At 32.8% G+C, this 27,405-nt stretch overlaps 1 protein-coding gene and 1 long non-coding RNA gene across 2 annotated transcripts; one reads left to right on the forward strand and one right to left on the reverse strand.

Annotated features, from left to right (window-relative positions):
* Positions 1-452: 452 nt before the first annotated feature.
* LOC108488497 (uncharacterized) lies at positions 453-2,251 on the reverse strand. The gene is made up of 2 exons (XR_001871774.2): positions 2,042-2,251; positions 453-836 (listed from the first exon to the last, which is right to left on the reverse strand). It is a non-coding gene; the product is annotated as an uncharacterized LOC108488497 (long non-coding RNA).
* Positions 2,252-15,785: 13,534 nt separating this feature from the next.
* Positions 15,786-27,326, forward strand: LOC108489068 (uncharacterized). Its single transcript, XM_017793328.2, has 11 exons — positions 15,786-16,221; positions 16,841-17,033; positions 17,112-17,294; positions 17,386-17,485; positions 17,593-17,623; positions 19,395-19,437; positions 20,032-20,184; positions 21,926-24,080; positions 24,244-25,648; positions 26,348-26,431; positions 26,836-27,326. Exons 2-11 carry the CDS (start codon positions 16,975-16,977, stop codon positions 26,898-26,900), a joined length of 4,278 nt encoding a protein of 1,425 aa, XP_017648817.1. The 5' UTR covers positions 15,786-16,221; positions 16,841-16,974; the 3' UTR covers positions 26,901-27,326.
* Positions 27,327-27,405: the final 79 nt, after the last annotated feature.

Here is a 27,405-nt window from a genome sequence, read left to right on the forward strand (position 1 = left end):
ACATAATATTTTGGTAAAAGTTATTTATTTATTTATTACCATAATTGTAAAAAGTTAAAAATTTTAATATTATTCATGCACCAACAAGTGCATAATGTTCCTGCTGATATGATAGGAATTGGGCAGAATAGACCAATGCAACAAGTACAGATTGAAATTTTAATTGACGCAGAAAAATTAGTTAGTTGCATCAATTTATTATTGGAATGGTACCAATACAATCGAAATCAGTGCGAAACTGACTAAATTGAGTATGCTACCTATCACAAAATAAAATAAGTATATTAAATTTTAATGATTTTTAAAATTATTCAATAATTTATTGTGTTTTAATATGGTTCATTGATGATATACGAACAGTGCCCTAAATGCATATCCTAATTTAACGAAGGTTCATTAGCAGTACTATTGATTGGACTTTAATTTTTAATCAGATAAGTGCAATGATTAAATTCTTAGAATTAAAAGTATTGGGATTAATTTTCAAAAGTTGGAAGAGTATAAGGATTGAGCATAAATTAAACAAAAAATTGAGGGCAATAGACCATTATTTTCTTTTTAGAAAAGGAAAACCGGAGTCAGTGCTTGAACCACACAATAGGAGCATTTTTCACTTTGGATGCCTTTTATTCTATTTCAAAAAAGAACCGGTAAAGTAGGAGAATAAAATTAAAGGGTATAATGGCTACTGTGATTTCTTCTGGTGCTACAACCGGTGAGGCTGAGGACGGTGGTTCGCTAGAAGATTGCTCTACCAAAAAAGTTTGAAACAAGGATCAACGAACAAAGTTGAATATGTCGATTACGAAGAATTTGACTCAAACGCCAATATTGACCTGGAAAAACAAATTAGTAGGAGGTTAATCGGTATCAGAAAGGCCGAATGAGACTCAAGAGATGGAACTGGGTCATGATCTGGAGTTTGTAGAAGGGGATATTAAGAAATCGACCATTACCAGAATCCCATCTATTGATTTCTCAGAAAGGGTCAACTAGTTGCTTATTAAGGACACGACCTTGACAGTCGTTGTCAAGCTCTTAGGCCGAAATATTGTTGTAAAACCTTTTTCAACTCTTCCTTAACCTTTAATTCAAACTGACTTAAGGTGTTGGACCCCGATCTATCCATTTCATTTTGAATCTCCGCAAGTTTCTTCATCAAAAGCCTCTTGCGGGTGCCAATATTGACGTAGATAGATTTACTCTACCCCTTAATATTCAAAGTAAACTGTTGGATAGCCTCTGTCATATTACCCTTGAAAACCCAATTTTCCTTGACAAAATTTGAAAAGTTAGGATGTTCAACCCAACCAGACAGGAAACTGAAAGGCCATCCCCTAGGTAAGTCGACCTTTGAATTGAGAGAAAGAAGCAGTGATCTGTGATCAGATTTGAGCCTAGGAAGATGGAAGATTGAGCAACTAGGAAAAACTCTAATCCAAGTTTCATTTTCGATCGCTCTATCTAGCCTCTCAAATATTCCTCATCGATGCCAAGTGAAAGGTGGTCCCTTAAAACCTAAATCCTGCAAATTATTCACATCGAGAAAGTCTCCAAAAGGAGAACATCCAATTCCATCTCTTTTAACTCCTCTTTTATCTTTAGATGAAAGTAAAGCATTAAAATCACTAATAGCAGCCCAAGGAACCACTCTAGGCGGTATAACCGTATTAAAACCCTCCCAATGTTTTCTCTTTTTTGTTTGTCAAGACCTCCATAAACAAAAACAACAATAACAACCTAGGTTTGACCCCTCTTTAAAATCCAAACAACAATAAATTAGAGGTGGTTACAAATTACCTCAACTGAAATATTATCCTCCCAGCCAAGCCAGATACCCCTTGAAAAACCAATACCCTCTACTCTATGTGAATTCTGAAAACCCAAACTGGCAATGATCTTATCTACTTTGTAACCACTTACTCTTGTCTGTATTCTCGAAAAATACAGTGAAAATTTTTATTTGACATCCATGACAATTCCAAAAAAACACAGATAAATCTATAAAAAATAATTAAAAGAAATAAAAAACCAATCTTACTGTTTGGGAGCCAGGACATCCTCCTCCTGCTTTTTATTAGCTGCTGAAGACTCTTTGTCAACCTCCTTGTTAAATTGAGCACTAATTAGCTAAATCATAAAGCTCATCGAGTTTGTCAAGGATACCCGAGCGATTCCAGTTTGCTTAAAACGGTCCCCACTATCTTTGATAGTTCAATTAAGCTTTCGGCCAATGCGAATAGACTTTTATACCCACGGTTTTTAAAAGTAACACTAATTTTTTTTTTATGTATAATTACAATTAATCAAAACTAACATTACAAATTATAAATTGAATCAAAATTTATATATAATTTTAAGATTAATCACTAATTTTTTTTAATTCAGTTTTCTCGTAGAATTAAAATCTAAGCTTTCCTTCTAATATTATTCCTTCATAATCTGATGGCAAAAGGAAATAATCTTCCATAAAAGAAAGCTCATAATAATAGGTCTTTAGTATAATTTATAGCGAAATATCTTTTAACATTTTTCTGTACATTATTATGAATTAAATGTATTCTCATTTTTTTAGGTAAAAGTATTATAGATATCTCTATATAAAGAGTTAAATTATATTTTGTCTCGTTTATTTAAAAATTAAGTAAATTAGTTATTGTAAGTTAGATTAAATAGTAAATTTATTTATTTTATTAAAGATTTTATCTATTTCTACTATTAAAAACTAGCGTAATCGACATAATAACTAGACAAATACATGTGTTATATTATGTGTACCTCATTATGTCATACAATGACTAACTTTTAATAGTAAAAATAGATAAAACTTTTAATGAATGACCAGCTTTACTTTTTTATCTAACGGATAATGACTAATTTATTTTTTAATAAAAAATAAAATCTAAACTAATTCTTGATAAAAAAACCTCCATGATTTTTGTTTACCACAATTTTCTTTTTCTGGTAAGATTATTACGCACATATTCCTTCATTAGGCTATACTTAACTGAAAAAATATTACAATCAATATCAACTTACATGAGATGAAAAATATATATTGATTTCTTTACTTTAGTTTTTTAATCCTTTTAAATTATTAATTTCTAAGGTTACATGTGTTGACATAATTTTATGTATTTAATTTTGTAGTTATTTTTAAAAGATATATTTTTAATTATTATAATTAACATAAAATTATATTAATTGTTCAAATTGTTAAACATAATTAGAATATATATATATATTAATTAATTTGACAATTCAAATTAATATAATAATAAATTTTCAAATAATAATTAAATTATTTCATCATATTCAATATAAAATAAAATCTCACTTGATATAATTAATACATAGTGATATTATTCAATAAAATAATTAATTAATATATATCAATTATTTTGAAAATTCGCCTTAATAAAAAATTTATAATCATTATTAAACCATTTGTAAAAACTAGACCAAACTCTTCACTGTTAAATTTTTTTAATAGTCAATAAATTGACCATTACTAATATACAATTAAAATAATTATATTATATTATATTATATTATATATATGTATTATTTATAATATTTTATATATGTAATATAAAGCTAATTATTTTATAAATAATTAAAATTTTCTATTCAAAATAAACTAATATATTTTTTCTTTTTACATTTTTGGTTAATGGAAACCTAATATTTTAAATATAAAGTAATTTAATATAAAAATTTTAATTTTATGTATTATATAAATTTTTTAATAATTTTTTAATGGAATCAGAAATCTTATTTATAAGTATCATAAATTTTTAGTCAAGTAAATTTATTTAAATAGATATTTTAGTAAAAAGAACCTAATTTAAAAACGTGATAAATTTTATATATAATTTAAAAGAATAAATTCAATAATATAATGAAGAATAAATGTTCTACTAATAAATTTAAAAAATTCCAAACTCATATTTTTATATATTATAAATTATACATAACTATGGAGGATGGTAGGTTTATTGGTCCTAAAATTGAATAAATTACACTATTTATTATGTTCCCCGATAAAAGTTTTTAATCAAAGAACATTATTATTATTTATTTAAAATGTCAAAATAATTTTATCTTCTTTTATGTTGAAATCTTAACATATAGGTTTGAAGTAGATTTATTTGGATGAGTTAGTTTAAATTGAATTAATTATTTAATTTAATATTTATAATAACTAATTCAAAAATAAGGTTAAAATTCAATTAAAATTTGTCACGTGTTATGTTTTAGTGTTAAATTTTGTATGGGTTGATATTTGATACAATAACATGTTTTAATTGTATAAGTGAGTTTCAAATATTCTCGTATGTCTTTTTTTTAAACTTTTTTAATTGTTATTTTTTTATCATGCCTAAATGAACATATGTCACTCTTAGAACGCTATTAGTGAAGTCTAAGAAAATAGTTGATCATTTGATCAATCTTCTTCAAGTGTTTGAGAGGTTGCGTTAATGTCAATTGAAGATGAATCCTTTGAAGTGTGCTTTTGTTGTAACACCTTATATCGGTTTGGTCATCGAACCTGAGCTATGGAACGCCACATTAGTCACCTAAGTGACTCCCCATTAAATCCCAACCTAACCTCCAACACGCCACAAATTAAAATACAAAATATGCTTAAGTTACAAACATGCAGCGGATTGTCGTATAAGTACATTCATTAATACACTTTGATTAAATTTTATTCAGGTGGTATTCTAGTTTAAGTAAACAATATACACATCTCAACATCAAGGTTCACTCCTAGTGTAGCTCGCACATTCTAAGTATTAGCAGTGCAAGACTCATTAAGCAGGGTAAGTTTCATGAACTACCCCTACATTTTTAGAGACTGCGAACTCAATCCGCAGGGTTTATCCTGTTCTACATATCAAAATTTATTGAAGGTTTGCGGATAACAGTTCGCCAATCGTTTAGGGTTTGCACTTTGTATAGTTCAACAACATTGTCACTTCGCAACAACTTTGGCAAACTCTATATAAGTTTGTCAATTTTGAATATTCCATGCTATTGCTTATGGCAAACACTAAGTTAGAAATTAATTACTTAAGTATGAAATTTGTAAATTAAGAAAACATCAATCAGACTTGGACTTTTTTCATATATTTAAAATTTAGATATGTTTATATGGTATTACCGGTTCGCCAATAAAAACATAAAGAAAAACATAAGAAAACATAAAAATAACTATGTCCTAGAACAATCGGCAAAGTCAACAAAAATATATCTCTAAGCACAAACAGAATCCCACATTGCCTATATGTCCAGAGTTCGCTTGTTCTACCTTTCCAGTGTTTATGCTTCACTTGGATCACTCGCCTCGTTGCTACTCATCGTGCTATCTAACTATCTATAGTGTTTAGAAAGGAATGTGCGAGCTCTTGCAAACTCAGTGAATATACAGGAAAGAAAAACCACATATCACGCACAAAACATAAGTTAAGCAAAAGCTTTGGCAAAGTTACTGAATTGTGAATTGGGTTCGCCATACTTATGTGAAGTCTAGTTCACAGTTACTAACTATCAGTTAGCTTAAAAAAATAAAACATAATATTTTGAAAAACACATTTTTATCATGTTCTTTCCTGTTGGATAAGTAGATCTCCTTATAACTCATCACTTTGACTGAAAGAGTCTTAACATGTCCCATAAGTGTAGCATAAAGCTAAGCACTCTCCAAACACACCAACATGTCCCATTGAATAGAGCTTAGCTTGACATTCCCTTATCTTTTTGAGCTGTCCCAAGGCCTCTTACTCAAAACAAAAAACATAAAGGTGAGAGTCACAATCCTATGTCACGCTATTATATCCAACGATTTCAAAAGATTATAGTGTAAAATCATTTACTTAAACATAGAGCTCGCAGTTTATGAGGAGCTCGCAAAACACTATTCATAATTAACTCACAATAAAGAGCTTGTATATCACTATTCATAAAAACACATATTTAAACACAATCACAAAATAAATTTTAGAGAACACTTACTCTCAGAACTTAGGATAAAACACTAAGCTCCTGATTAACTTTATGGTTCACACATACAAGTGGCGATCATGAACATTCACCAATTTGCTGAAAGCTTTTAAACAAGCTTTGTTTTTCCTGTATTTTTTCTTGAAGATGGTTTTGTCAGGATTGTAATTTCACAAACATACATAAGTCATTAACAGACAAAACACATTAAAACTCATACACGAACACAAGTGAACCTAAGTTTGTACATGCTAGTCTTTTGGCGAACCTAGTTTCTTTTATTACAAACCTTTTCAAGAGTTCTAAGAAATAGAGTCTTACCTTAAGTTTTAAGAGCCAAGTTATGGGTTATTGTTTTCATAAAAACTTGACAACAAAAAGTGATCGATGAAGAGATTTGAGAGAGTTTTGTTGTTTAAATGAATATGGAATTTTAATGAAAATAGTTTAATTTATAGGCACTAGGTGTTTTTATGTTCTTAGGATACCATAGTTGCAGTAGAAGTAGAAAAGAGTTACATGCATGGATGGTGTTGTAAAGAGGAAAGTAAGTTGACTTCCTAATTTTGGTATAATTACCTTTTGACTACTCCTACTTTTGACTCTTGAACCAAAACAACTATCACAGCTTGCCAGGCCCACTGACGATCCCTGCTTCATCAAGTCCACTGGCAATTATAGTTTGCTAAATCTACTGGCAACCCTAGTTCGCTAGGCCTTTTGACGAACCCCAACTTGCCAGGCTCACTGGCGATCCCTACTTCGTCAGCCTACTAGTGATCATAGTTCTCTAAATCTACTGGCAACCCCAGCTCGCCAGACCTGCTGGCGAACCTCTTCTTGTAACAGCCCGATTTTTAGTGGTGTCGAAAATAGTGGTTCGAGGCCACCAAATCTGGTAAGTAAGTTCATAAATATTATTCTTTAATATTTACGAGTCAAGTATGGTTTTAAAAAGGTTTTTTACCCATTATTGTAATTTTAATGTTTTTGAGATTGTTACAATTAGGCCCAACTAAACCTTACCTTAGTTTTTTATTTTATTAAAAATTTTGGAAGTTTCCATTGATGAATATATATGAATTTAGTTATTAAATTATGAATTTGAGATATTAATTGTTATTTAAAATTAATTTATTAAGCGACTTTTGATGAATTTCTCAATTAGGGATTAAATTGTTGAAATAATAAAAATACAAGGGTTTGTTGTGAAATTATTGCAAAAATTGGCTGTATTAAATGCCATGAATATTCGAATACCATGGGTTTTCATAAAAAATGGTTAATTTGCATGATTTGGGCTCAGGGACTAAATTGAATAAAAGTAAAGCTTTAGAGGCAATTTTATAAAAAATGTCAAAATGACCAAATTGCATGAAATGAATTGTTTTATTGTCTAAATTAATAAATTGAGTGAAATTATTAATTTAGGTCAAGATCGGGTGGAAATTGAGAAAAATAAAAAATTACCAAAATGTCTCTGAATCTTGGTATTTCTGCAATTTAACCAGGTAAGTTCGTATGAACTGTATTCTATATAATTTTGATTAAAGTGAATGTTAATTGGTGATTGGTATTATATATATATGTTCTATTGTTGAAATTGAATTATTATTGGAAAAATATTATCGAATTTAATACTCAGTTTAGATTGAACGCGAGATTTGAGTACTTTCGTAAATTGGTGTATGGTGGTATTGGAGGGAGACATCAACATATTACCCAAGTAAACTGGGGTTCAGTACTTGTTGCAAACTCTCGTATTTTACTTTCTGTTTGGAGTGATATAGGTGGATCAACTCTCACGAGCTTCTATTCAACTCTCACGAGCTTCTGTTTAGCTCTTATGAACTTCTGTTAACGATGTACTCTTATCCGTTAGTCGTTCTTCGATTTAGGAAAGTTTTGGTAAAGTGATTTATTTAATGAATTTGAAAGTTATCCAACGATATTCTAAATGGTTCAACAGGTAATGTTTTGTTACGAAACGATATAAGTTTGATACAAACTAATACAGATATATACATGAAATACATGGAAATGATGATACATAATATATTGATATATAATGATATATGTATATGAATAAACGGCAAGAGAATGATATGTATCATGACATGAACATTGTAAGACCCAAATTTTGCCCGGGGCCCAATAAAATCACAGCCCAAATACCAAAACTCAACTAAAACCCAAAATACCCCAAGCCCAAATACAACCCAAAATAAAAAATAAAAAAAAATGAAGAAAAAGAAAAAAACCTAACCTCTTCACCTATGTGCCGCCCTAAGCGCCGCCCTAGTCCTCTTTTGTCTACCACTTGTAAAAAGAAAAGATAGTAAATAATAAAAAAAATGTTGTAACAAGGCTATAAAAGCCATCATAAAATCAAATGTAAAGAGGGGAGGAGGAAAAGAAAAAAAAACATTGTATTTTCACATAGAGATCAAAAATCCAAAGCAAAAAAAAAAAGGTTGATTTTAATTTCTTGTATTTCCTTTGTTCATTTTTCATTTTGTTATTTTATTTTATTTTCTTTATTTTATATACATATATATATACATAATTTAATTGAATTACTTATTTGAATTTCCTTGCAAACATGTTTATATTTTTCCTTTAAATCTATTTATGTATACCATTTGTTCCCCAATTTTAAATTATACTTTGTTTATTTCAAACACTTGCCTATATTACTATTTTTTTATATACAATGTTTATACTAAGTTTTATGCTTTATGTATCTTGTTAATTGTTGGTAAGTAAATCTTGTTTCAAAATATTTTGTATAATTATTGATTTATATTATATAGTATGTCATTCGTATATTCTTTTGTATATTCTTACATGGTTACATTTATATAATTCATTTATGTTACAACTTGCTAATATGTACATTATTCGTTTTAAAGGTACACATTACTATTGCTATGCACATAATATATATATTATATATATATATATATATATATATACATTTTTGAATCTTGTTTTTAAATTATTTTGCATAACACTAACTTTAAATTTCCTCTTGTAATACTTATTTTGAAGCTCATTTATATGTTAAACTTTATATGCTTTATGTATTATTTATTTTACAATCTATTGTAAATTTTTTGCATGTATTATCTGTTTATGTATATATATATATATATATATATATATTTATATATAATTTACCTACTTTTAAATTGTTCATTTCAAGTTTATTTGTTTTAACATTTTTATTACCTTTTAAAATATTTTTCTTAAAATAGATTTTATTTAACCATTAGTTAGAAACGTTAAATAGTGTATGTGGTAAGATTATTATCATTGGGCATGTTTCGATTTTCATGTTTGCACTTTTCAAAAATTTGTATAATATATTATTGATATATGTTTTCCATATTTGTTACTTTGTTTTGCATCCCAATGTATTATATTATGATTGAGATTGCCAACCTATTTGCCTGAAATCAACCTATTTGCTTGAAATTATTCATTTCATTTTCTTTGCTTCAAATGAATCGAATAAATACGTTGCAAGTTTGTTTCCATAATCACTCCCTTTTAAAAAATAAAAAATAAAAAATAAAATTTCAAAGCGAGGTAATATTTCGTGTTTGGTAATTCGAGAAATTGTGCCCTAACGTGTTGGGTTTCGATTTTCTGTTTGACCAAATAAATATTCTCTCTAGATTTCGTCCATGTTTTTTAAAATTAAAAATAAGGCAATATTTCGAATTTAGGAAATTCAAGAAAATAGTACCCTAACTTACTAGGTTTCAATTTTTCTTGTTTAACCTAAATAACTAAATATCCTTTTGAAATTTCAAATGCATGAGTTTTGGAAATTATAAAATGATCTTGTATCGAGGATTTGAAATGTTGTGTCCTATCGTGCCGGGTTGCGCTTTTTCATTTGTTCAAAACGATCGAAGATCCTTTTGGAATTTCACTCACGTTTTCTAAAAACTCTTTAAAATGAAAGAAATGTTCGATGTTTGGCAACTCGGGGAATAGTGCCTTATCGTGTTAGGTTGCAATCTCCCGTTTGTTCAAAATAATCAAATGTCTCTTCGGAATTTCACTCGTATCTTCTAAGGTGAGGCAATGGTCAATGTTTGGAAATTCAAGAATCATGCCCTCTTGTCTTGGGTATCGATTTTCGTTGGACCAAATAGTTGGGCATCCTTTGTTATTTTCGAATTATAAATTTTCGAACGTCGAAACAAGAAGATTTTTGGCAAAGGATTCGGGTTATTCAAATGTTATTAAAAGAACCATATTTCAAAAACATTTTAATTTTAGACAAAAGGACATTATTTAATCGATTTGGTACCAATTTTGGGCGTAACGAGGGTGCTAATCCTTCCTCATACGTAACCGACTCCCGAGCCTATTTTCTCATATTTTCGTAGACCAAAATCATTGTTTTAGTAAACCAAAATGTTTTATTAAAACAACCCAAATTTCTAGGTGATCCGATCACACCTAAGCAAGAAAAGATTGGTGGCGACTATATTTTCGCTTTCCAAAAAGTTGATCAATCATTTTTACTTCGAAATATAAAAAAAATGGTTTCGACAAACATATATGAATATCTTTGATATGTTGATATATGGAAATTATGTAAGTTGAGACGAGTAATAAACTTAAGTGTGACATGTTGAGATAATAAGGTTATCTATGTTGAATTTATATGAAATATGTTCAAGTATGATAACAAGTGTTGTTGTTTGATGCTTAGGCAAATGCCAAGCTGTTGGTTGAATGGTAATATGTTTAATTATATGTTGTATTGAAATGGTAAGTGCTCAAACGAAAATATGCTTGTGATCATGAAAGAGTTGTAAGCCTTAAAGTTATTTAAAATCCTACTATGCTGGGGATGAAATGTATAAATTTCATATTTGAAATGAATTGATATGATTAAAGTTTATACGAGCTTACTAAGCATTCATTGCTTACGTAGTTTTTTTCCTTTACTTTCAGATTATTGGAAGCTCGATCGGGTTGAAAGCTTATCAGAGCTATATCACAATATCCATTGGTTCTGTCGGTACTTTCAGATGTTTTGATTTTGGTTATAATGGCATGTATAAATATTTTGTTTAATGTTGGCCTATATGTAATTTGATGAGATTAGCCACTTATTTTGGCTTGTTTTGGATGCCTAATTATGGCTTGTTGATATGCATAATATTGATTTTAGGTTGACACCAAATTGGGTGAGAAATATGGATTGTAAATTGACCTATTTTGGTCCACACGGGTAGAGACACGGGCGTGTGTCTCAGCCGTGTATGACATATGGCCAGGTGACATAGCCGTGTGTCCCCTGTATCTTTTAAAGAGTACAATTCAATATATTCACACGGCCTAGCATATGGGCGTGTAACTTGGCCGCGTGTTTTGGTCGTGTGACCAAGTCAGAGAGTTACACGGGCACGAACTTGGGCTGGGACACGGTCGTGTGTCCCTAATTCGAATGTCCACATGGCCTGAGACACGGACGTGTCTATTGACCGTGTGAATCACACGGCCTAGCCACACAGTCATGTAACCTCTGCAGTGTTGAAAACTTTTAAATGTTTCTGAAAAATTTCTGAGTTTTTGATTTAGTCCTGATTTGTTTCTAACGGGTATTTTGGTCCTCGAGGGCTCGAATAAGGGACAATATGTATGAGTTTGTTTGGTTTCTGACATGAATGTTATGCTATATGAAATGTTGAAATTTTTGTATGTTTGATCTGTAAACTTCGGTAATGCTCTGTAACCTAGTTCTGGCAAAGGATACGGTTTGGGGTGTTACACTTCTGGTGAACACCAGCTCGCCAGGCCTCAAACTCCTAAGCCATATTTTAGGATGTTACATTTGTTGTTTTTTCAAGCAAGTTATTGGGGTTCATTGTAAGACACCATATGATTAAAATAAATTGGTAAATGAGATTCAAGCATGGAAATGCTAGAGCCACACAACCTTCATGAACTTAAAAGTTGCAAAGAGGATTAGGCATACATTTGGCATTTCATATCAAGCTTGGCGATTCAATGTCAGTTATTTAGTTGTCTAATGAAGAAAAATGTTCCTTTTGTCTATAATGAAGCTTGTAGCAATGCTTTTAAAGTTATTAAAGCTTATCTTCTAAGGTCACATATTTTAAAGGCACCTACACTTAGTCAACCTTTGATTATCTATATTGTTGCTTAAGAACGTTCATTAAGAGCAATATTGGCAGAGGAAAATGATGAAGGAAAAGGAAACTATACTCTATTGTCTTATTAGAACTTTGAATGGAGATAAACTAAATTATACTCCAACTAAGAAGACTTGTTAGGCATTGATGTTTGCAGTTAAGAAACTAAAGCATTACTTGCAGACACACTTTGCCCGTTTCATTTTGCAAGTGAATCCTCTAAAGTATCTTATATTTGTGCTCAGTGGAAGATTGGCCAAATGAGCTCTTTTATTGCAAGAATTCAACATAGCATATGTTCCTTAAAAGGTAGTTAAAAGACAAGCACTTATTAGTTTCCTTACATACCATCCATTTCAGATGATTGGACGTTTTCTATAGATCTTTTTGATGAAGATGTTCTTTTCATTAAAATTTCAAGACCATGGAAATTATTCTTTGATGAGCCTGGTAGTCATGATGGAACAGGAACAAAATTGTTTTTGTCACTTCAGAAGGGGAAATATTGTCTTATGTATCCAGTCTTGCTTAAAATTGCTCCAACAATATGGTATAATATTAAGCACTCATTATTGGATTGGAAATGAACATGGAAATGAAGATCACACAACTCAAAAAGTTTGAAAACTTGAAATTGGTCATCAACCAACTCCTTCCACTCTTTAAATTTTTGGGCCAATTACAACGTGCTATGTGTCAAGCCGAAATTACTATGAGTAAAACTAATGACATCACATGTTATGCCATAATTATTTTCTTTAATTAATTAAGAGGTAAATAATAAAAATTTATATTATCGCTATTAAATTAAATTAATTAAGTAATAATATTAAATCTTTAATTAATTAAATTGATAAAAATAAATAAAAGAGTTTAATTTTTGTGGATCACTCCAAATGAAGAGTTTATATTCCATAAAACTCTTTTTTTAAAGGGCTGACACAAGTTCTTTGAAAGAAAGATTTTGCAAACTTGAAGCTCTTTTCAAAATCTCAAAAATTTTATGAAGAAATTGAAAAACTTGAAGAAATCCTAAATAACACTATATAAATTCTGAAGAATGCCACCTTTCAATATTATTCAGTTGAATAAACGAGGTTTAAACCCATTTTAAGAACAAGTCACCACAACACTTGGAAAAACAATCCACATCCTTTCAAGAGCAAGTCACCATGATACTTGAAGCAACCCGCAATCATCCAATATTAAGTCTAGACAATCATTGAATTGAAGCTCTATTAAAGAGAATAATTTATGGATTATTTATAATAAAAAATTTAAAGATCGTAATTTCTTTTCAAATTTATAAATAAAACTTTTCTTCAAATGTTCGGTTAATTTTGGTTTCAAAACTTGTGTCTACACAATGTTCTAAAATTCGAAAAATGTTTTCCAACGAGCTTAAAAAGCTCCTTAATAAAATTTGGTCGGAAGGACCTTTGGAAGGCTCACATACTCATTGGATGAAATGGACTTGTTTTGATATTCTTAAAAAACCAAAGGACCTTGATTTAAGGACTAAAAACTTTAATTTGCTAAACAAGTTTAGAAAATGATCCAACACACTGATTCTTTATGGGTTTGCCTTCTCGAAGGAATTTGTTTCTTATCTTCTTCTATTATTATTGAACGTGGAATAAGATTTATGAAGGGTTAAGTTTACTTGAAAAGGGATTTCATTAGAACATTGGTAACAATAAGAGCACGTTTATATGGCATGGTAAATGAATTTCAAACCTTCATTCATTCAATGTTAATTTTCCTTTACCTTCAACAAATAACGACCCTCAACTTGTTCAATATATGATTAGGTCGCTTGCATGGGCTTAGGATACAAAGCTCATTCACTCGTTTTTCTCACTTAAAGAAAGGCAAGCTGTTTAGAAAATTCCTATTGGCTCCTTAAATTCTTAAGATAGACTTGTATGACATTTTTCAATTAATTGAGTCTAGGATGTGTGATCAAGGTACAAGCTTTTATCCTAGTCATCATTCCTCTTTTAGGGTGTGTTTAGTATTGCTTCCAAGAAGCACTTTTGGACAAAATCATTCCTAAACAATTTGCTTTTTGAGGGAAAAGTGCTTCCCCCAAGCCAAAAATTGGTCCAAAAGCACTTTTTTGAGAAGCTGAAAATTTTAGTTTCTCCCTAAAAGTGCTTTTACTTTTGAGAATCATTCCTAAACTAGGCCTTAATCTCATGTCCTCTAGGTTGGTTGGATATTATCCATCTTCGGAGTGGCCTTCGAACTAGAAGGTGCAAACAACTTTAAGGTCAAAATTTTCATTTGTAAGGCTTACTACAAATTGTTGGACAACAAAGAAAAAATTAGCGAAATGAACCCATCATAGAGATCATATATTTTTAAGAGGTTATGATGAGTATGAGTCTTTGGAGCATGTATCCTTATTTGCCCTTATTCTTGAGAAGTCTGGGCAACCTCTAGCCTAAAGAATTGACCTTGTTGAGAGGGATTCGATTGTTTCAAAATTTGGTGGGATGAAATTGTAAACTTCCCTAACTTCGCTATGTTTAGTGTTAAAAGTCTTATTGTTTACACGTGATGGGACATATAAAAGCTTACAACAAGTTTGTCTTTAATGGCGTAAATGGCGATTCAACGCAAACATGACTTGGATGTTTGATGCTCTTATACTAGTTTTTCGGAGGTATTATATGACAACATTATTTCTATGAACATGTTTTGTGTTTCTTTTGCTTGATTACAACTATGTATCGGTTTCTTGAAATTAAATTGTGATACATTAATGAGGAATGATGCAACTTGGGTTGGTATGGCAATTTTTTGTCAAAACTATTTAGGAATGGTTGTTGATGGGTGTAGCTATTTGAGAACGGTTGATTTTTGTGAGACAATGGATGTTTGGGTAGTACAGGAGTCTTGCCATTTGGCCATTCGTAAAAGATGGGACAAAGTGATTGTAGAGATGGATTGTAAAGACATTATTAACTTCATCTATTCCACTTTCTTATCCTCTGCTATCCCTTGCCATTTCTCAATCATAGTCGATGACATAAGAAGGCTTAGTGCTATTATTCAACAAGTGCAATTATCGCACGTTTTTAGAGAAGCCAATAAATTGGCTAGATGTATAATTTTCCCTCTCATTGGATATATTGTTGTGATCATCTTCTACCATTTGTCAATTTTTAATTAAAAAACTTTAAATGGGTAATTTTAAATGAAACATTATGATAAATTGCATAGGTATAAAATCTATATGAAGTAGTTAGGTTATTTTCATTCAAACCATTAAAAAGTTTTGAAAATTTGTACATTTTAGATATATTCTAATAAATTTAAACTATTATTTGATAAACTGATAATGTAGCTTTATTTTATCTTTAAGATGTATTTAAATAGATAAAAATTAAGAAAAATTGCATTTGAAACTTTGCTCACAATTATCCTAATCTAACACATAATTAGTTAAGAAATAAAAATTGTTCATGAAAATTTAAATATTGAAAAAGCTAAATGTAAAGGAGAATATGGTAACTTGAAATAAAAAAAACAAAAAGATGAAGCCCTTTTCTGTAAATAAACATTAGTAGTGAAGAGTCCATCCATGTTTGAAAAATTGAAAAAGCACAAAAGCAAGGAAAACCAAACAACCAAAGAAACTTGTACTAAGAAAAACATAATCTCTCTCCTCTTCTGTTCTATTTTCTTTCACTCAAAAAAAAAAAAAAAGTCTCTTTCTCACTCTACTGTATCTTATTGGAGAGAGAGTTGCCTAGAGAGAGAAAGCAAAGTCATCATCCTCAGAAAAAGAAAGAAAAGATTTGCCATTTGAGTGCAAAAACCATCTTATCATTCTTAGGGTTATCTTCAAACTTAAAGAAATAAACCCCCCTCAAAGAAAAAAAAAGGAACCCATCAAGTTGAACTCTTAACTTACTCAAATGAATGAAAAGCAACCCAAATGCAGGTACCCATTTGAGAGTTGATTATCAGGACCCGATTCCCCACTCCAAGATCTCACTTTTTTTTTCTTTCCTTTTTATATACGGTAACTCCTTGGTTCTCAAGCGATCTAACACTCTCATTTTTTACTTCAAATAAGTTCATTTATTTCTTGGGGATTTTTAGCATGCAGTTTATTTTCATTTCATATTTTGTTAAGTTGCTTTATTTATTTATTTATTCTGTTTTCCTTGTGCCTGCATGTTCTTGAGTTCTTTATAAATGGTTTACTTTATTTTAGTACTTGAAGTTGGGCCTTTTGGGTGGAATCGGATCTGGGATGCATCTGATTTACATCAATGAATAATGGATTTCTATTTTTGTGCCAAGAGTCTATTGTTTACTATGTGAATTTTTTGTTTTTCATCTGAGTTTCTAGATTGAGATCCATTGTTCATTTTTGGTAAGTGTTAGGGTCTAAAATTGGTAGCTTTTTTTCCTTAATTCCTTTTTTTGGGTTTATAATTATCTTTATTCCAAATTTATTGTTATTATGATTCCATCTTTTATTTGAAATGTGAATTATTAAGGTATTGGTTTCCTTGTTTGATTTGCACATGTTCGGTTAAGTTAAAATTGCCTTTGTAAGTGAAATTGCTACATAATAAGTTCTTGTTTGGAACACTTTAGTTCACTGTTTTTTTTTTCTATGTTTCTTATTACAGAATCTTCTTTGTTGCTTTGAAGTCTTATTATTGAAGTTATACTGATTTTGACAACACTCACCAGCAGCAGCTTCGTCTACTTTGCTTATGTGAAGGGTTAGCCTAGGGAAATTTGTAAATATTATAGAGGGAAGATGAAGTCTGACACGCCTATTGATTATGCGGTCTTCCAGTTGTCACCAAAGCGCTCACGGTGAGATATAATTCTACAACTTTGTATGTTCTGCATTTTCTTTCAATTATACTCAGTACCGTTATTTGCTATTGGCAGATGTGAATTGTTTGTTTCGAGCAACGGAAACACGGAGAAGCTTGCTTCTGGGTTGGTAAAGCCCTTTGTTACTCATTTAAAGGTGGCAGAAGAACAGGTTGCACTGCCACTTCAATCAATTAAGCTTGAAGTAGAAAAACGTAAAGATGCCAAGACTTGGTTCACAAAAGGAACCCTTGAGAGGTTTGACATATTGAACAATTGTGTATTTTCTTATTATTTCTTGCAAAGACTTTTGGTTTCATATTTTGATATCATTGCAACTTGTTTCTAGGTTTGTCCGGTTTGTTAGCACACCAGAGGTTTTAGAGTTGGTGAACGCATTCGATGCAGAGATGTCTCAGTTGGAAGCGGCTCGAAGGATATATTCTCAGGTAGTAATGGTCTTCATCTCTAATGTTTAGCAGAAGTGTTGCTTTATTTGTTGCTATTTTAGTTTACAATTATATTGAATCATGGAATCCTTTTGCTTAACTTTCAGGGGGTGGGAGATCAGCCTTCTGGTGCATCAGGTTTGTTTTTTTTTTTCTTCTATCATGGACAGCTATATTTAACGATTTCGTTGTACTTTTCTGTTTCCCATGTAGTACCAAGAGTTTGTTGGTATTTTGAGCCCTTGTTTGTTACAATTCAGTTTTTGATTCCATAAGCACACAACTTCAATAATTTTTGTTTTATTGTGAGCCTTAAGGTGGTGATGAAGTTTCCTTTTATTTTGTGGAATACCGTTTGACAATTACTAGTTTTAGGATTTGTGTTTGCTTAATTAATTATGCTTGTTATTGTTAGCCCAATGTGGTGGTGCAATCAGGAGGTGAATCAATTTTTGAAAAATTAATGCAAAATTAAGGACACATTTATGTAAATTTAGAAATTAAGAAAATGAAGCAGTTAAGAGAGTAGGTAAAGTAGGTTAAACATGAGCAATTTATAGAGGTTTGGCCTTCTGCCCAAGGTGTCTTGAACTGGAACACCTTGACTATGCTACATTGTTATCCTAATAAATTTAACTAAAGATTGTGATGCAATATATTAAGGATTATGATACGATATTCTTGTTTGATTCTGTCCTATTTTTGGGATAACCTTCTATATATATGCATATATATGACACTTTTGTATAAACTTGTATGCAATTGAGAATATCAACAATGTAGTCCTTTGGGTATTTTTCCATAGATGTAGCACACCATGCTGAACTACGTATTTTTTTGTGTTATTCTGATCTTGTATTCTCTTACACTTTTCCTTCTACATTCATAATTGAAATACAAGAACTTATTTCCTTGTAACATGGTATTAGAACTAAGATTTATTATGCTCTGTTACGTACACACGATGAGGGCTTGTAAATTGGTATTATACCACTTTTTTAAATCCTATATTTTATTGCCATGTATTCTTATCTTGTTCCTCCCATATGTTTTGTCAAGGTAGATTATCTTACATGATGAGGGATACACTTTCCCTAGTGTATAGCTAAAGTAGTTTTACGTACTTTCATAACATTTTATACAATTAATTTTTAACAATCTAACTGTTGAATTTATCAATATAAATTTACTTGTCATGCATGTAAATTTTTAATTGATCTGATATTTTTATCATATTGATCTAAAATACTATCTATTCTTATATATATTTAACAATTGAAAGTTTTTACATAAGACAAATAATTAGAAAATAATTTACTCCAAACTTGACATGCATGATCTACGTGAATGGAACATGAGATATGATGGCTGGATTATTAAAAATATTAATTGTACAAAAGGTTATGAAAGTGTGTAAAACTACTTTAGTTGGATTCCTCCCCATACACACATATTGCTTGGAAGAACTTGATTGATGCAAGTTTTTGTTTTTTTTTTTTTTTTGGTAATTTAAGAGCCTTCTGCTGTTGTTGGTTCTTGCCTTCTTGGGTTGGTACTCTGCCATCTTTGTTACCTTTGCAAGTTATTTTGGTCCATCACTCAGCATTCGGGTTACCTTCTAATTTGGTTTGAGATGATACTTTACTGTTTGCCTTGATTTAAATTTATTACAGCTGTTTATACTTCTTCCATTAATCAGACACTTGATCTTATGTTTACTCTTAGATTTGTATATATAAGTCTGGCCTTTAAAATGTAATTGAAGTAGGCTTTGCGCGTTTCTGAAACAACTATTAATCATCATTCTTTTGTTGCGATGAGACAGGTGGCATTTAGGTAAAATCTCAAGTTTATGATCTTGTCCTGATTGTAAGCAATAAACTGACAGTGTATGGATAATTTGTGATAGGTGGGGATGCTGCAGGAATGACAGCAGCTGCTGATGCGACAAAGTAACTCGTTTCTTTTTCTAACTTTTACATCTTTGATGGCATAATTTGTTTGGTTGAGCTTATCATTAATTGGAACTTGTTTTTGTGGATGATTGTGACATTTAAATACTGTTCTACTTACATGTTTGCAAATGTTAAGTTGATTTATTTTAAAACTTTATACATGCTAGAAATTTGCATGCTTTAGGCATGGAAGGGACAGTCAACAAGTTAATAATGATCATATATGGGCCCACTGACAATCAATGAATGATGACATGTTCAAGAAAGTAAGGGTAGCCTTCCTTTTCTAGCCTTAGGATGTTTGGAGTTGTTCAAGTAGAGTTTATATAGCATTGCACAGAAACTATTGAAATGCTTAAGTTTCACTCGAGATATTATTTTAGCTGTGGTTGGGAAATATTATTTTAGCTATGCAGAAAGTGGACAGTTAATAAATATGCTGGAGTTATTGCATTTGTTAATCATATAGACAGAAATTGCTCTGAATGAAAAATTTCAGGCTAACGCAGCTTTTGTTTCTACAATTGGATCTTCCATTTGCTTCACCACCTATGCTTTCTAATTTGATTTGTTGTATTTCCTATTTAACAGGAAGGAGCTTTTAAGAGCTATTGATGTACGTCTTATTGCAGTTCAGCAGGACTTGGCAACAGCTTTTGCACGCGCATCTTCTGCTGGTTTTAACTCTGACACTGTCTCTGAACTCCAACAATTTGCAGATTGGTTTGGTGCTCATCGCTTGAAGTAAGAACTCTAGATATCCTATTCATTGTGATGCTGTCTGTCTGTCTGTCTTTCTGTCTGTCAGCTCTGACTATTCTTCATGTAGCATGGGGGCCTATAGTTCAGTAGATCTTGGTTAGGTCATTCTGCAGTTTTTTGTAATGTGTCTAACTAAAAATACTGAGCTTGGACAATGTTTCTTTATGTTTTCTCTTGGACTTGGAGTGGCACTGTTTTATCTTTAGGATTTTGTTTAGTAAGAAGGAAAAATAGATTGAAAATTGTCTTATCTAGTGGATAGCCCGAAATATAAGAAAGGAGGTGGACACATCTAAACGTTAGATCAAACAATTTCTGTCCTCTTCTCTTCCTTCCCTACCAATTTGATGATATTCACCTGTTTTCCATGTAAGTGTAGAAATTTCACAATGCATGATACCTTTCTCCGATAACTTGAAAAGGAGGGAAAATGAGCAACTCAATGCAGAATTAGATGTTTGTTCAAGTTTTCCTTCTCTTAAACCATTTCTATGCCACCGTAGTTGATATGTGTGACAGGTGCTGGTGATAGCCATGTCTGACATGGTTAGATTCAATCTTCAAGTGTTTGGATTATGTAGAGTCCAAAAGAGACATAACCATATCAGTTTGATGTGTTCAATAGTTTCCCTTTTGGTCAGGTTTTCAAAGAGCTATTGATTACCTGTGTCAGGATTGATAAAAGAGTTAGAATCAACATTGTGCTCTGTAAAATGATTTATATTCCTTTTCAGAAAGGGTACGATGTCAAACCAATATGTTTCAGGATAACATGATTTTACTGTCCTTGTTGTGGGGTTGTTTTGAGTTATAATGATTGTTAGAAGGCTAAAGGGCTAAAAATTGCTTGAAATGGTACCTAGTTAAAACTGATCTAACTGCTAATCTGTCTCGAAAATGAAATCCTACCATGTGCTTAGTTGCATGCAACCTTCAATGAATCTAGATGTACTAAATTGACATCCCTTTTGGCTTTTTTTTTTCTTTTTCTATAAAACTTTAATCAACCGATCTAAGTAGCCTTTTATCCCATGTATATGTCAACTTAAACAATGATTGTCTTCCATTTGTTGGGCATTGAAGGTCCAAACTAGATTCATGTTTATTACCAGCAGATCCCAATGATGCAGCCCTTGAGAGTAAGAAACCTCGCCAACATCATTTCTTTTAATTATTTGGGTTTGGGAGCATTGGACTCCCCTTAAAAGTGGATTATTTTGTTACAAACGAGTTAAAAGATGGAAATTGTTGAAATTGTCAGTTGTTAGCACTAAGTAAACATGAGGAATTATCTCATCCGAATTTAATCACATGCTACCTGATATTTTTCAGTTAAGTTTGTCATATTGTCCTTGTTTTAAAAGAAAAAGTGGGGTATTGTTGGTGAGATTTGTCCTAATTCCCTCAATATTGGAGTCTGACCTGGTAATTTAACTCCAAAAAAAAGGGAAAGAAAGAAAGAAAAAAGAAGTCCACTTAATGTGTGGATTAACTTACTAGTATGGTAGTTTCAGCTATGTTAATCTGTTCTACCTATTTGGAGGATATATAAAAGGTCATATCCCTATACCATGTTAGGATATATGTCGGACACAGAGTCTGAGTAATTTAGAGTTTCTAAGTTCTGACATTTTGTACTCTTTACTTTTCTGTCATTTTTTTCTTCTATATCAAGATAATGTTGGTAATGTTTATTCTCATGCAAGTTTTAATATACGTGCAGTGAGGCTTGTACCAAATTCATGTCACTATGCCAGAGAAGACCAGAACTGATTTGTCGGTGGAAACCAAGTCTTGACGATCAAGTGGTCAGAGCATCATGGGGATCTGACATGTCAATCGATGACCCCGATGAAGACCAAGTTGGGTCCAATGTTAATAGCAGGCCCCACCAGCCTTCCCAAAATAGACACCAAGAGCAACAACAATCAAACACTATGCAGACACAGCATCATATACGCCAATCAAAGTCAGCCACATCTCAACAACCAAAGCTCTCGAGTGCTACGCAGCAACATTCTGAAAGTGAAAAGAAGGAAGAAGAAAAGAAAGAGGAGGGGAGGTTTGAGTCATCGCCTAGCCAAATCAGTCAACCTGCCAGGAGGCTTAGTGTGCAGGATAGAATCAATCTCTTTGAGAACAAACAGAAGGAAAGCTCAAGTTCTGGAGGCAAACCAACTGCTGTTGGAAAATCTGTTGATCTGAAAAGACTTCCATCTGATGTATCAGCTGCACCAGCAGTTGCTGAAAAGGCTGTGTTAAGAAGATGGAGCGGTGCAAGTGACATGAGCATTGACTTGGGTAATGACAAGAAGGATGTTAATACGGATAGCCCTTTGTGTACTCCATCCTCATCTTCTGTGTCCCAAGGTAAAAACTACATGTTTCAAGGTTTGTCCGAGGATAAGGAACGAAAAGATGAGAAGGGTTTGAGTGACAAGGTAAGTTCAGTTAAAGTTGAACCTAAGAGTGTTTCTGGTAGAGCTGCTGATTCTGGGTTGAAAGATCAGGATGTAGTGCAAGCACAGATAGCTAATAATCTTTTGGGGAAAGAAGAGGATCTGGTGTCGAAGGGGCGAATGAATTTGAAGGATCAATCGGGATCACAGAGCAGACATTATCAGTCTTTTACAAGTAAGTCAGAACAGGCTGAGTTGGGTGATCAAGTGGTTTCCCAGGAAAAGGTTAAGGGTTCTTTAACCAGAGAGAGGGGAGTTTCAGATGTGCAGTCTCAAGTTGTTCCTGATAGGACTGCAATTGTGGTGGTTAAAAACCAACCCGCTTATCGGTTCCAGGATGGAGTTTTTGTAGATGCAGTGGGGGATGCCACACCTGAGGGTGAATTAAAGAAAAGAGTGGAGCTTCAAGGGAAACACCAATCAGTGTCACAATTGCGATTTAGGACTCAAGGCCACTCCCGAACATTATCAGGGCAGTTTGAAGGTGGTATTGGACTAAAAACTAAGGAGGCTCAGTATAAAGGTAGTGAAGGCGAGCACTTCGCTCCTCAGCAACACTGGAGATCTTTTACTGGGGAAGTTGAGGAAGTGAGAAAGAAAGACTTAGCATCATCTGAGAAGCAAATAAGTAAAGTTGAGGATTCTGGAGTCCATGAAATGAAGTTCAAGAAACAGGTTCCAGTTGGTTCTGAATGGAGCAACAAGTCACAGGGTAGGAGGGGTGAAGGTGATTCTGTTTATGCAAATAACAAGCCTGTTCTTGGAAAATTGGTTCCTCAGAGTGAAGAGAGTTTAAGTGCCCCAACGGTGCCAGTAGATCAAACTCAGAGGATAAGGCAGTCAAGGGGAAACCAGGAGCTGAATGATGAGTTAAATGAACTTGAAAAACTTTTTGCAGAGCACAAACTTGGGGTTCCCCCTGATCAATTCAGTTCTGCAAGGAGAAGCAAGCCTGCTGATGTCCAGATTGAACCAGAACCGAGCCCAGTGTGCAAAAAACCAGCAGCGCTAGATGTATTTCCCGTACATATGCCTGACAAAAACTTGATTTCTGAACCAATGGGGAGTTTGAGTAATATGGCTGTCTTTTGTACTCCTTCGACAAAGATGGTAGATAACCGAGATTTTTCTGGTAGTTTGAGGCGGAGTTTATCTGGTAACAGCTTTTCCAATGATTCTAGAGGAAAATTTTATGAGAAGTACATGCAAAAGAGAGATGCAAAGCTGATGGAAGAATGGGGTTCTAAACGGGCTGAGAAGGAAGCCAAATTGAAAGCAATGCAGGATATCCTTGAGCGAAGTAGAGCTGAGATGAAGGCCAAATTTTCTGGTTCTGCTGAGAGACAGGATTCTTTGTCCAATGCTCGTCGACGAGCAGAGAAAGTGAGGTCATTCAATTTTCGGTCACAGAGGGGGCAGGTATCTCCTATAGCATTTAGGTATTCAGGAAATAAATGCCAAAATTCATAACTGGTAGAATTGAACCTCCTCTTTTTTTATATATATTTTTAAGTTTCGGGAATTTCAAAACTTGTGATGGAATTGTTTGTTACTAATTTTGATAAGATTATACATTTGGCAGCATCCAATAAGTTTAATTCAGAGTGAAGATCTTTCTGAGTTTTCAGATCAGAAGTACTACAAACATGATAGATCATATAATGACACATCTCTAGTCGATGGTTCTTCTAGGAGCTCCAACACTAAGAAGCATTTTCCAAATAAAAATGTATCTTTATCCACTCCTCGTACCACAGCAGCTGCAGTTCCCCGCTCAGGGGCCAAAGTTTCTATCCCCAGTTCTGGAAGGCGAAGAGTGCAATCTGAAAATCCTCTCACACAATCAGTTCCCAACTTCTCTGATCTCAGAAAAGAAAATACAAAGCCCTCTTCTGGAGCTAGCAAGACAACTAGCTCCTCCCAACTGAGAAACTATGCTCGGAGCAAGAGTACCAACGAAGAGATTGCACTCGGCAAGGATGACCAACCTAGACAATCTTGGTCCCTTAGACAAAGCTCTGCTGGTCCTGTGGAATTTTCGGATTTGTCTGCCATGCCCTCTGACAGCATTGTTTTGGCATCTTTGAAATTTGATAAAGAGCAGATGGGACAGAGCTTGAATGACAAAATTTTGAAGAATGCAGAAGCAAAGCCTTTTATCAGGAAAGGTAATGGCATAGTTCCTGGTGCTGGAGTAAATTTTGCAAGGTTCAAAGCATCAGAGACTTCTGAGACTCCAAACGATGAAGACTCTGATGATGAGCTAGCATTTGAAGCAGATGATTCCATGGATATGGCAAAAGGAGATGAAGAGGATGTGCTTGAAATTGGAGAAGTTGATGATTCTGTTGACATGGAAAACGGAATGGCAAGACTGAGCCAGGAATCTGACAAGTTGGATAATTCTGAATCAGAGAATGGTGATTCCTTGATGTCTCTTTCTCAGGTTGACCTTACATCAGTTGCTGAACTGCCTGCTGCAGTACCCTCTACATTCCATCCTGCAGCATCCCTGCAGGATTCACCAGGAGAAAGCCCTGCATCATGGAATTCACGCATGCATCATCCATTTTCTTATCCCCATGATACTTCAGATATTGACGCTTCTATGGATTCCCCCATTGGGAGCCCTGCATCTTGGAATTCTCACTCACTTGCCCAAACAGAAGTGGATGAAGCTCGAATGAGGAAGAACTGGGGAAGTGCTCAGAAACCTTTTCATGTAGCTCATGTAACCCATAATCAGTCACGCAAGGATGTGACAAAAGGGATCAAAAGGTTGTTGAAGTTTGGACGGAAAAGCCGTGGGACAGACAGTTTGGTAGACTGGATCTCAGCTACGACTTCTGAAGGAGATGATGACATAGAGGATGGCAGAGATCCTGCCAATCGATCATCAGAAGACTTGAGGAAGTCAAGAATGGGATTTTCGCAAGGCCACCCTTCTGATGATGGTTTCAATGATAGTGAGTTGTTCAATGATCAGGGTAACTCCTTTTTTCCTCTTGTATGTCAATTACATTTTTCTTAAAACATTCATTGATTATTCTGTTTTTCTTCGTATCTGTTTGTTAGTTTGAAGTTTCATTGATTGCATGCACTGTTCGATATTTAATAAAATAATTGCTATGGACGTTTTACTTAGAATATCTTCCATTTATTGTAAAGCTATAGGACTCTCTTCAACTGCGGAAAAGCATTGTGTTTGTGAACAAACACGTTGAACTGATTTAGCTTATTAGAGTGTATTATAGAAGTTACTGTTTTGAAATTGAGTCTGTATCAAAACATTTGTTTACTTTGTTTTGATGGGGTCCATCCTCCGGTAATTGATTAAGGAAAAATAAACCATTTGTTTATTGAGAGACTCTTGTACGTCTTATCTTGCTGTTGTTAGAATAAGAAATCTTAGTGCCTTTTGGTTAGTCAAGGAGGTTGCAGTTGTTTATATGGAGCACAGGACATGAATGGGAAAGGGTTGTTCGGAAGTGAGTTTACCTCAAGGAAACAAACCCCAGTGTTTGGTTTTCAAATTTAATGATACACATGCAAACAAATAAAATTTATTATTGGCTTGCTTATTGAACTTTATGATAAGTGTTTCTTTTCTTTGTTGCAACTTCTCCATTTCTTTGTTGTATATATGAACCCAATTTTAAACTAGAGCCATCAATGGGCCCTTGCAGTTCAAGCCTTACGCTCTTCTATTCCAGCACCACCCGCAAACTTCAAATTAAGGGAAGATCATATGTCAGGAAGCTCCATAAAAGGTGATTCCGTGTTCATGTTAATGTACTCATCTGATGCTTCTTGTTCTTCATAGTAAATTATGAAGAGATTCTATTGAACGAATGCTGTTGTCTCATAGATTATTGGTTTGAACCAATCCCCTTTCATACCAAGTCTGGTTCTATTTGATGCCCAAGAATGTCCTGTCGAAAGCAATATACTGCCTCTTGAACCAAGAGAGTATACTACATGAAAATTGCAATTATGGAATCCCAGTCTTTTGGTTGAATGTTATGCAACCATTGAAGGTCCTACCTTATTCATTAAGTATGAAATGAAGTCATTGCTATTAATAATTATCTCAAAATTTCTTTTCTTGAGCCATATTTTAGAACTTCAGTACCATTGGACTAATCCTCCACTAACATCTTGGATAATTTTGCAGCACCCCGTTCATTCTTTTCACTCTCAACATTTCGAAGCAAAGGTAGTGATTCCAAGCCTAGATGAATTTCTTCCTAGGAAGGTCTAGGTCAATGCTCGGAATCATCTTAAAACAGTATGGTGTAAAGGAATATCATAAGAGACAAATGCTCGGGTCAGGCATGATATACCGAATGGTATCACATAAAAAAATGGGTCTTGTAAATTTTCAATTCATAGAGTCTCGAGTCCTTCTTCCTGATCTGGTAAGTAAATTTCCTATAGTTGTGTTGAGATTTGATTATATATTGCATCGAACAAGAAATCACCTATTGGCTTAGAAGTCACTTTGGTTTTGGTAGTCCACAGGCATTCTTTTTATCCATTTCATTTGCTCTTTGCCTTATGAAGTATATCAGAAGTTGAACTGTGTTAGAACCAGAGGTATTTTGACAATGTGAAAAAACAGAAAAAAAAAGGAATTACTTTTTATCTCAGTAGCAATTTGTACTATATCCCTTTTGGTTCACCTATTTTATTTCACTATACTGTTTTCCGAGATAAAAAATACTTCTGTTGTCGATAGATTTTT

The sequence above is a fragment of the Gossypium arboreum genome, chromosome 10 (assembly GCF_025698485.1).
Source record: "Gossypium arboreum isolate Shixiya-1 chromosome 10, ASM2569848v2, whole genome shotgun sequence".
Classification (NCBI taxonomy): Eukaryota; Viridiplantae; Streptophyta; class Magnoliopsida; order Malvales; family Malvaceae; genus Gossypium; species Gossypium arboreum.

Coding starts and splice junctions, on each gene's coding strand:
- LOC108489068 (XM_017793328.2), top strand. CDS start 16,975: ATGAAGTCTGACACGCCTATTGATTATGCGGTCTTCCAGTTGTCACCA. Junction 17,624..19,394: donor TCAGCCTTCTGGTGCATCAG/GTTTGTTTTTTT, acceptor AATTTGTGATAG/GTGGGGATGCTGCAGGAATG. Junction 19,438..20,031: donor GCAGCTGCTGATGCGACAAA/GTAACTCGTTTC, acceptor CCTATTTAACAG/GAAGGAGCTTTTAAGAGCTA.